Below are 11,422 nucleotides of genomic sequence, written 5' to 3' on the forward strand. Positions count from 1 at the left end.
ATTTCAATTAATTTTCAGTTACGTGATTTCATTTTACTGTTACTAGTTGCTTGAAGTGGCCAGAGTTTCTTCTTGCAGGCATAGGTATGCATGTAACATATTTTGAGAAATATGACCTGTTGATTAATTTATTTGAGCTTTGTGTGTGTGCTTTGACTTTAGAAGTAAAAATGAGATCCTGATGCTAATGTGTAAATAGATGATTAAGATTATAGAAATAATATTAAAAGTATGTTATTATTTAATAGGTTACATATTAAACAAAATGGAAAAATTCTGTTTGTTAATTGGTCCTGGTTCTTTTATATTGAGTACCCATTTCTTGAGTTTCAGTATTCCTTGAGTGATCTTCTGTAATTTACTTTATATTAACATCAGAGCATGTTCAACTTTGGAAAATTATCTTCAGTCTATATCATTTCTGTATTATTAAAATAGAAATTGTGTTTATTTGTTATATTTATGTAATACCACATTTATGGGTATTTATGGAATATTTGGATGTTGTTTTCCTATAGGGATCTGTTCCAAATAAGTTTTATGTTCACAATGATATGTTTCGTTATGAAGATGAAGTATTTGGTGATTCTGAACCAGAACTTGATGAAGGTGAGGTTACTTTGAAGATATAAGGGTTTTGTCAGTATCAGTACTCTTTAAGGACATGGAAAGTGTGAAACTAAAGAAATTTGCCTCTGTCGTAACTGAGTCAAACTCTTTTTCTCCTTTCTGTTCTTGTTCTTGTTATAAAAGAAATAGTTCATTATATGAAATTACATAAAAATCGTACATAGGAAGTGAAAAATTTCCCTCAATTTCATCCTCTATAGATAACCAAGAGTTTGGTGCCTATTATAGAATTTTGTTGTATTCCATACTGATCAGTACTTTTATAAAAGTGGAAGTACACTGGCTCAATGCTTGCTTTTTTTCACTTAATATATCTTTGTTGGCTGGGTTTGTTTTTTTTTTTTTTGGCTATACCATAATTAATTAATTGATCTTCCGTTGATATACATCAGCTTGTTTCCTTTTCTTTACCACTATTCCTCCATTGAATCTATGTGACGAAGGAAACTGAGTTATGACTTTAATAGCATTTTTTCTTACCCTTCCCTGTTACTAATAGGCCTTTTTAAAAAATAGAGTAAATTCCAAAATTCATCTGGCTTGCTCTTCAGTTTAAGAGAACAAGGAATATTGCAATTAAGTGCTTTTGTAAGAAATATCATGACTTCTTTAAACATTAAAAATACATATATCAAATTGTGTATTAAATCCTCTTAAGACGAGATACGGTATATTATGTATTTTCAGAATCAGAAGATGAAGTAGAAGAGGAACAAGAAGAAAGGCAACCATCTCCAGAACCTGTGCAAGAAAATGCTAGCAGTGGTTACTATGAAGCTCACCCTGTGACGTAAGAATAGTGTCTGCAAGGCCAAATTTGGTCTAAACTATAATGTAGTTGCAAGCTGGTTTTTGTTCCTAGAATTATTGTTGAAAGTAAATTTTGCTAAAGCTGTGAAACCAGCATTTGAGAATTTACTCTGTATATGCAAAGTAAATTCTATATGGAAAGCATTGTTTTATTTAATTGAAAAATTGAATTTGGTTTGGCCCAAAACTGATCATTTGCTGATAATGCATTGTGTTTGGGACAACACAGAGTAAGCATTTTATTTTTTGAATATGCAGTTTGTTTATAGTTAGTATTAAAGTAAACATTTTTAGTAATCCAGTTTTTAAATTATGTTAAATGCTGCTTGGGGAGTATTATTCCCTCTGCCTTCTAGTTCTTAATGGACTTTTGCTTCAAAACAGCTTATTACTAGTTATGCCCATTAAATTAGAGAAATGCAGAATTTTATTTGAATTGATCATTTCACGCATACTGAAAAGTGAACAAAATATTTTATTGTAGTAATGGCATAGAGGAGCCATTGGAAGAATCGTCTCATGAACCTGAACCTGAGCCAGAATCTGAAACAAAGACTGAAGAGCAGAAACCACAAGCAGAGGAGAAGAACTTGGAAGACTTAGAGGAGAAGTCCGCTTCTCCTCCTCCCGCTGAGCCTGTGTCTCTGCCACAGGAACCACCAAAGGTTAGAGCAGAGGAGCTCTTCACACCTGTGACGTCACACTGTCTTACTTGGTGCCATTAATGAAGCATGACCTTTGTTCTGTTAATTAAATTGTTTAATAGTAAGCTATGCTGTTTTTATGTATATGAAAGAAGCTGTGGGGATTTTTTTGGTAATTCTGAGGAAATTTTATTGTATTTTCACCCCCTAAAAAACACCCCTCAGGGTAAAATTTAAGATTAATCCTTGTCTGTGTGCAGTGTTTAGTATCTTCTAGTCCATGTACTAAAACTGAGAGTTGCTCTTCCATTCTGTATTAAGTCCTCTATGCACGGATGCAACAGGAGTCATGCAATTTGCCAACTTAAAACAAGTTGACCTATTGCTAAGAGAAGTGATTCAAGTTATTTCTGGTTTAAATGGGAACAATTTCCTTACTACACCAATTAAACTATCTTGGAAACATGAGTGACACCCATAGTGTATCATTTAAACCTACCTAAAACACGTTTTATCTTTCTGTAAAGTAGAAGGTTAAAGTATATTTGCGTAGTGAGAGAAGGAGATTCCTTGTTCAATTTGTGAATGTCTGTTAAACTTTCCAGCTAGTACTTTCTTCTTTGCTATCCTTCCCCTCTCCCCTTGACACCATCACAACACCTTATCTTCCCCCAAAAGGGGAAAGAAATTGGTTCTGTTAGGTTCTTATTTTTCTAGCATGTGTAGTTGTTAGTGGTTTTGTTTGCCACTAGCTCATCTCTTTAGAGCATATAGGAACTTGCTTGTGGATTTATTTAGTAGTTCAGACAAAACAGTCAAATAATCTTGCATAATGAGATTTTGAAAGCTGGCACATAGACTGGCATGTGTGTGTGTGCCTTTCTTTTAGGAGTCCTCCAATATAGAACAGTAGTTTAGAAATGAAAAGAAAATATATATTTGGAAGTTTCCCTATAGGAATGTTGGTGGTTTTCCATGATTAGTAGTCTAGGTTTGTTGCATTTCCTGCAGGCTTTCTCCTGGGCTTCAGTGACCAGTAAAAACCTGCCTCCTAGTGGTACTGTTTCTTCCTCTGGAATTCCACCCCATGTTAAAGCACCAGTCTCACAGGTAACCAATCTGTGAACACATTGGATTGTATCCTTGTTACATTGCCAATTGCTTATCTTTTTTATACTTTTTAAAATGAGTCAATCAGAAATTATGGATTAAATATACAAAAAAATTGTATTAAATGTCAGTGCACCCACTTTAATTGCCAAATCTCCATTCATCATCTACATAGGTGGTATTTGGGGTTTGGGTGTGTCAAATACAGATTAAGTTAGTTTTACCAATATATATTGTCATTTAACAGCCTTCTTAAAATAACCAAAAAAATATCCTTTTTAAAAATTTAGAATTTTATTTAGCAAAAATATTTTAGGGAAGAAATTTGGAAAGGCACAAAGTAGTATGGCATTATAAAGAATCATTGTTTTTTAAAAATAGAAAAAACTCTAAAAAAAAATACACTGCCTAAGCTTTCAGTCTGTAAGTGGTTCATACTGTTTAATTGAAGCCTGTACCAACTTATGACTGTAGTGTTCACCTTAACTAATCATTCTAGTATTCTGCTTTTTGTCTGTTTGTCATCTTACCCATTTCAGAGCTTTCAAAAACATTGAAAATAAGACACTGGCTACCTAATAAGTTTATTAGGTATAGTGTAGAATTAACTAAATTCTAAAGTTAATAGGCATAGTTATAGGGTGTCCAATACTTTCCCCTACATTTTGAATCAAACTTCGTTCCACTAGAAAATTTACATTTAGAATGGTTAGTGCACATAAAATTGTGTTTATATACCTCTTTATATGCTCTAAACAGTCAAACTTTGAGATTTCAAAAGTAGCTAGTAATAGACAGCCTTTCTGGTGTTGTGTGCATAATCAGCTACGTAATAGAATACATGACCTCGTGATACCTTTTTTTTTTTCAGCTAGATATACAGGAAATATTGAGTAATTACCTCAGATCACAAACTAGAATTCTGTCTTAACGCAGAAGATTAATTTGCCACGTATTGACTGCTTTTCTACCCATCTGAAGACTCAATAAGTGACTTGTGGATTTTTTTTTTTTGAAATGCTTGGTTTCTTATCAAATTTGCATTAGGAATCCTTTGGGTTGTTACTTAATTTCAGAGAGTTGGCTACATTTATTTTAAACTCACTGCTAGTTAAAAGTTAAGAGTAGCTTATACCTCTTACACCTTTAGTGTGGCACCAGGCATTGTGCAAAGCACTAGCACGTAATATTTATTCTTATCTAATCCTCACAACCACCCTGTGAGTATGGTTACTGTTATTATTCCTGTTTTACAGATAAGTAAATTAAGGGCTAGAGAACTTCACCCAAGGTCAGATAGCTATATAAATAAAAAAGTAGGGCTTCGAATTTATGCAGTTGGACACTCATGGAAGCCTATAGGTTTCTTTAGCCCTTGGAGGGGAATGTATCTCTATTTACATCAAAGAAGAGTGCTGTGTCTAAGCCATGTCTAAATTACATTATATTAGATCCTAACCTCTTGTCCAGGGGGAAAAATTTTTTTAAGTTTTAAAAAAAAATTGTAAGAGACTGTGATTCCCAGCCTACCCCCTTATTAAAACAAAAATTTAAACATTTATAATTTAAACCTTAAAAGAACTTTCTGATCTCCTTAAGCTATGTTAGAATGGATTCATGATTTTTTCCACTTGATTTAATAAACCCTTCGATTTTATTTTGTTACTTTGGTGTAGTATCCATTTCCTTAACACTTTTAGCATAGATTATTAATAAAAGGAGAATTAAATCTAATTCCAGGGTATTGGTAGGCATTAATTTAGAAGTAGGTAAGTTAATTTCTTGGTAAATTTCTTAGAAGTCGATTAGTTCATTTAAATAGCTTATGTGCGGTTGAAGTACATATTAGTTGTGGTTTTACCTGCTGTTGAGTTGATTTGATGGTTTCATGTTTATTTCATATTCTATTTGATTTTCATTTGTGGAATTTGTCATGTGAGCTCACTTTTTGGTTGCATGGAATTAATTGTAAGGCCCTAAAGTAGTATGTGGTATCTTAGTTATTTTTACCTCCTTGGAGCAAATAGTTTTCATGAAATTGAGCCTGAAGAATTGTAAGCGTACAGCTGGCTTAGTTGACATACAGTAATCAGTTACTGAAAGAAATTTTGATAATTTTTTTTGGTCTCATTTTTTCTATATTGGCATCATCTAATATCTAAAAGTCAGGTTGCTAAATTAATGTGTGGATTATTTGTAAGATGTTGGCACTTACTTAAATTTGTGTTTTTTAATTTTAAATCCTTAAAGGATAATGAAGAACTTTTTTGTTTTGTTACTTGCAGTTAGTTTTGTTTCAGTAATATGTTTTGAAAAGAATCTGAATCGGTCAGCCAGAATTCTTTTTCTTGGTTTGAATGAGTCGAGGTTTTTCTGAGACATTTAAATTAAAAGGTGTACATTTGCTATTTTTATTACTTTATTAAACACACTAGCTTCGTCAGACTTTGTTAGAGAACCTCCTTTAATTCTGTTTTACTTTCATACTGAAGTAAGTTTTGCTTTTAGGCCCTGCCCTGCTTAGCTGAAATTTCTAAATAACTACCTTTTTCAGCCATCACATTTTCGGTCAAATTATTATGTAGTCTTAAATTCTAAATACAGATAGAAGTGGTCTCAGGGCTGTAACTTAGGTCCCCTGGTCAGGCATAGAACATTCTCCTACATGTTTTGTTAGAGAACTAAAAATGTAATTTAATTTTAAATGAACCAATAGTTACTGAACATCTATGTTTAATGGCACTGTGCTTGGTTCTTTATCTGGTGTAGAAATAAGATATGGTCATTGTAGGAATAAATACATACTAAAAACCTGGGAAAATTAAACATTAAAAAAATTTTTTTAACTAGCAAAATTCTAGAACATGGAAAGCAACTTCATTTTGAGGGAAATGGGAAATCTATATGGAAGAAAAACAATTGGGGGAGACAGGCAAATCTGTTAAAAACTGCTAGGGTAGGAGATAATATACCTTCTGGTTACAGTGGGTGAAATTTTAACAAATGGTTGTTTTTGAAAGAAACATATCTCTTTGTATCAAAATGTGTCCTTGCAAATTATAATATCCCAGCTATATAAATTATGAAAGAGTTTGAGCCACTGCCTGGGCTGAGGTACTCAGAGATGATCAGCCATAAAGATAGGACTGAAATTACTAGCTTTCTGATTTGAGGATACATTCTTCATATTCCTGCTGAGGGTTTTCAGCATCCTTTGCAGGTGCGTGTATTTTGTCTCTTCCTCGGACCATAAATATTTAGGCAATAGACACAGCCTGAAGAGGTTGGGAATACTGAAAATGCCAATGTATTAAGGAAAAGGTAATAGTTGATGCAGATGTCATTTTGTTTTTAGCATAGTTACTTTAAATATATGTGTTCAATTTAGCAGTTAGCAGAAACTTTTGGAGAGTACCTTAAAATGAACTATTACTTCCCCTGCCACCCCCAAGAACTAATTAAGAAATATTGTTGGGGTCAGTCCTTAAATAAATGCACACCTCCCCCATTAGGAAGAACAATAGGGAGCTAAAGGACTTCTTTGACTATTTGAGATGCTATCAACACGTTCCTATCTTGTTTTTTTAATGTGCATTTTAACTTAAAGATAGTATTTTTAGATGGTAGAGTACACTAAATTGTATATTTTGAACTATCAAAATATGGATTTTTTAAAATAAAATTATGGGATGGGGTTTAGAAGATATTGCCGAGCACTATTAAATTTGAAGGGCAGCATACTAGAGAGCTAGAAAGGATGTGTCATATATTCTTGTCTTCCTAAGATAAAGATGGCTTTTTATTTTGTATATGTATTTACATGGAGTGGCTCATCTTGCATTTTTGAATTTTGTAGCGATACCTTTTATGCTATCTCAATGTGGATGTAACTTTATTGAAAAAATATGGTTGTAAATAAAAAGCAGCTTATTGTGAGTTATAGCCTTGAGTGAGAAAATAAAATTTACCCTACAGTCCTAGATTGGTACAGAATATCTTTATAAAAATTTATGTTTCACATATATAGGACACTATGTTAAAAATATTCTGAACTTAAAATGACCATTATGCCTTGGTTGTTTCTTTAGTTGTTTTTCTCCTGTGGAATGTGTTTCTTTATAATGTGTTTTTTCCCTTGTATTTTAGCCGAGAGTGGAAGCTAAACCAGAAGTTCAGTCTCAGCCACCTCGTGTGCGTGAACAGCGACCTAGAGAACGACCTGGTTTCCCTCCTAGAGGACCAAGACCAGGTGGGTCAGCCCCTTCTGTGGCCTTCAGCACTTAAGCACTTGAAAAGTTGAAGACCGAACTTAAAAAGATTTTTAAAAAATTATAATGTGTTTTATATGCAAATCTTTTTAGTACCAAACTGCTTAAAGGCTTAAGTAACCTGCTAAATATAGCCTGGGCAAAACAACTTTGAGGGGAAGATTAGTTGACATGCCATAGAGACATGTATTTTGAAAGTGTAAAAGAATTTAGAGACACATTTTATTTGGTTATTGTCACTGGTTCTAAGAATTCAAAACCGAGCTGCCAATAACCTACTCTCTTACTTAGCACTCTTATCTCTTCACAGATAAACAGTAAGCACACCCTGATTCTTCTTATTTTGATTGTCTTAGGTATTAAGTAAGTTGTCATGATTTTTGACTTGTTTCCATTGTTAGCTAATATATGTAGAACCTCTGTTTGAATTCTATAAGTATGTTTAGATTGCTTTTGGGAGGAGGTGGGAGATGTATACATCAAATTTAGAAAATGTAATTTTTTCCCACAAAAGTAAAATAAGTGATGTGCTATAAGTCATGGGAGCTGGGGTTTATCCCAGCTTTGTCAGTGATTGAGTTTATGATCTCGGGTGAGACCCTTAAATCATGAGCTTCTCTTACACCATTCAGTTACTACACACATTTTCCCTGTGTGATGCCTTTCTTTATATGCCTCATTGTGTTGCTTGTGTCATTGGGAGGATCAAATAAGATTTTATATATATACATATAAGAGCACTCTTATGTGTATAAAAGGCTATATAAATGAGATGTTATTGCTATTAAATTTATGGATTTGGCTATAATTTCATACAACCAAAGATTAATTTGTGAATTTCCAAATACTAAACAATTATTTAGTACAAATATACCTCACTATCTGAAATCTATTTGGTTTCTCGGTGATGGCCGGAGTTTGGTTAAGGAGGAATACTTGTACTGCTAGTATTTGGCTTTCATATAATCAGACCAGTAGACCTAGAAGAAGGGACTTCAGCAATCTAGTCAGTGTTACGTTTTTTTCTAACTAACCTACTAATAATAGGCATTTCCACCTCTGTTGAAGGAGCTTATTAAATAAACTAAAACAGGAATATCAAGTTTTTTTTTTTTTTTACATTCATTGCTTTGAGCTGTTTTTTGTATGACATTGTAAACTTTAATATCTGCTCTTCTCCTTTTCTCAGGCAGAGGAGATATTGAACAGAATGAAGCTGATAACCGTAGAATAATTCGCTATCCAGATAGTCATCAACTCTTTGTTGGTAACTTGCCACACGATATTGATGAAAATGAACTGAAAGAGTTCTTCATGAGTAAGTAGTTTATTTTGCTTTATTGTAAAATTAAGCAGGAGGAGAAGAGAACTCTTTTCATAGTGTATTGAGGATTTTTTAAAAAAACATTTACCTCTCTGTACTATGTATATCTCTAGGTACTAATCACCTTGATCAGAAGGGTGTAGAAGGTTGTACCAGATGTTTCTCAGTGACTGTACTGAGTGTTGGTTGACTTGCCTGATTCTGTAGAGGTTAGAGGAAAGAGCTGGATGAATCAGTCTTAGATTTGGAAATGGGATTCATTTGGCAAATTCAAGTCAGAAATAGAAAATAACATTGTCTCTCTGAAACTGTGTAGGTAACTTCCCTTTAGAAAGGAGTAATAAAGATGCAGAAGGGTGACAAAACAAGCTAGTTTTTATTGGCATCTTAAGTGAATGACCTGTAAGAGTGAATGTACCTTAATTGTCACTGGGTATAGCAGCTTGCAACTTTTGTTTTGAAATGGATCAAGGAGATTAAGGTATTTCATCCTGAACAATTAAAGTCACAAAATATTCTGTTAAACTATTTAACCCTTGGTGTAATGTATATTTTCACAGGTTTTGGAAACGTTGTGGAACTTCGCATCAATACCAAGGGTGTTGGGGGAAAGCTTCCAAATTTTGGTTTTGTGGTTTTTGATGACTCTGAACCAGTTCAGAGAATCTTAATTGCAAAAGTAAGTGACTTAAAGGGCATAATTCAATACTTTATTATTCCTGTTGTATTTAGTATTACTTAGAAAGTCTTTTTTTAAATGGTAAAGTTAAAAATAGTTTACTGTGAAATGGTATTTATGCAAAGAATAAAGATTTGTTAGTAGTTTTAAAGTCTGAAGTATGGATTGCTTTAAATTTATTTCATTATTTGCTCTGGTAATGAAGGTTGGAATAGGTTGCATATTGAGAATTTCATGAAAAGTTTTTTTGTCTCCCTGGATTTTCTTACTTATTTATGATACTACATTACTATTATTGTCTAACCTGCCCATGTAAAATTTTTTCTTCCCTTGTAAAGCCAATTATGTTTCGAGGGGAAGTACGTTTAAATGTGGAAGAGAAGAAGACAAGAGCTGCCAGAGAGCGAGAAACTCGAGGTGGTGGTGATGATCGCAGGGATATTAGGCGCAATGATCGAGGTCCTGGTGGTCCCCGTGGAATAGTGGGCGGTGGAATGATGCGGGACCGGGATGGAAGAGGACCCCCTCCAAGAGGTGGCATGGCACAGAAACTTGGCTCTGGGAGAGGAACCGGGCAGATGGAAGGCCGCTTCACAGGACAGCGTCGCTGAGGCTCCACTGTTGGCAAAGTTTTGGCAGTGGTACATTATTCATCGTGTTTGCATTCTTGTTAATTTTTTTTGGCTTTGGAATGTGACACAGCCTTTTTGATCATTTCTTTGATGTGAAAAGCATCTTTTGGTTATCAGTTAAATTGAGGTGGACATTATTTCCCCAGTTTTACAACAGGATTCGCATTGTTAATTGATAAATCTAGACTTGGAGAATTAAGGACTGAGAAATGACCATATCTTAACCTGTCTGCAACAAAAATGAACTTAAAAGGACATGCCCAACTGAATTCAGGTCCTCTGAGTCAAAAAACATCCTCTGCTGTACATTTTGTTTGTTACTGTTTCTGCCTATTACGTTGGAAACACAGATAGTGCAATTTGTGCAATTGGAGAATCTTGCCTTTTTCCTTGGCTCCCCCCAAAAATACAAACCAACAGAAACTTGTTATGCACTAATGGGTACTCTGAACTCATTAACATTGACATCTGCAAAGGAGGCAACAGGGGAAAAAATCTTTCATCTTTTTTTCCAGTAGCGCATAGTTGTGAAATGATGAGGGCATTTTTACCTGCTTGCTGTGACCAGCGTGTGTATACATAAACCTTAACAAGACTACAAGTATATTCCAGAAGGAAATCATTTAGTTATGAACTAGATAACAAAAATCCGAACTTCAAATGCTATGGTCTTGAATATTAGACCAGATTTAGTAGCTCCATATCTAAGATTTTTCTACCTGCCCCTCTCCAGTACAGGGATGGCTGGCTGCTCAACACACTCCTCCTCCCCCGTTTCCTTTCTTTAAGCTGTGTACAGTGAAAATTGTCTTTACTGTATTTTGTTCTCTGGTAATGTAATAAGCATGATGGTGCCTTCTATTAATACATCATTCCAGTCTTGCTGGTAATTTTGTACAGTATAGTGTATGAATTGCTGTGCTGCAAAGCCAAACAGCTACAAAATGTTGAAAAATCATTGAAGTGTATAAAAATTGCAGTATCTTTAAAATCAGTAAAATTGACTAGCATATTATTTACCTTGTTCTTCAGTTAACAACTTTGTGTTCTCTGTGGGAGGGAGTCTTGTGTGTTTGGGAGGGAGGGGGAAGGAGGAAGTCAGTTATTTGAGTAAGTCTCTTGTTGACTTTTCTGTTAGCCTGAATGTGAACGTTGAAGCATATCACTTGAGAGGTGCTGGAAAAGTCAATCAACTTGATGCACATTTTTAGTGACATTTTAAAAGCGGTCAGATTCCATAAATGGCAAGTAAACCTGGAGTGAGGATACTGCAATTTTCAGAGAAAAGAACAGCAGCTCTTAAGTGTTTGCATTTCTGTTTGGGG

General features: G+C 34.2%; 1 protein-coding gene across 2 annotated transcripts in view; it reads left to right on the forward strand.

Annotated features, from left to right (window-relative positions):
• The window catches only part of G3BP2 (G3BP stress granule assembly factor 2), a 29,519-nt gene extending 18,407 nt beyond the window's left edge, over positions 1-11,112 (forward strand). Inside the window, exons 4-11 of one of the 2 annotated variants that reach the window (XM_065877176.1) lie at positions 519-609; positions 1,318-1,420; positions 1,925-2,105; positions 3,096-3,194; positions 7,341-7,443; positions 8,652-8,780; positions 9,347-9,465; positions 9,804-10,076. In XM_065877176.1, coding sequence (XP_065733248.1) covers positions 519-609; positions 1,318-1,420; positions 1,925-2,105; positions 3,096-3,194; positions 7,341-7,443; positions 8,652-8,780; positions 9,347-9,465; positions 9,804-10,076 — 1,098 coding nt within the window. Of the gene's footprint in view, positions 1-518; positions 610-1,317; positions 1,421-1,924; positions 2,106-3,095; positions 3,195-7,340; positions 7,444-8,651; positions 8,781-9,346; positions 9,466-9,803 lie in introns of both variants that reach the window. The other variant, XM_065877177.1, reaches the window with a different exon arrangement.
• Positions 11,113-11,422: the final 310 nt, after the last annotated feature.

Source organism: Phocoena phocoena, chromosome 5 (genome assembly GCF_963924675.1).
Source record: "Phocoena phocoena chromosome 5, mPhoPho1.1, whole genome shotgun sequence".
Classification (NCBI taxonomy): Eukaryota; Metazoa; Chordata; class Mammalia; order Artiodactyla; family Phocoenidae; genus Phocoena; species Phocoena phocoena.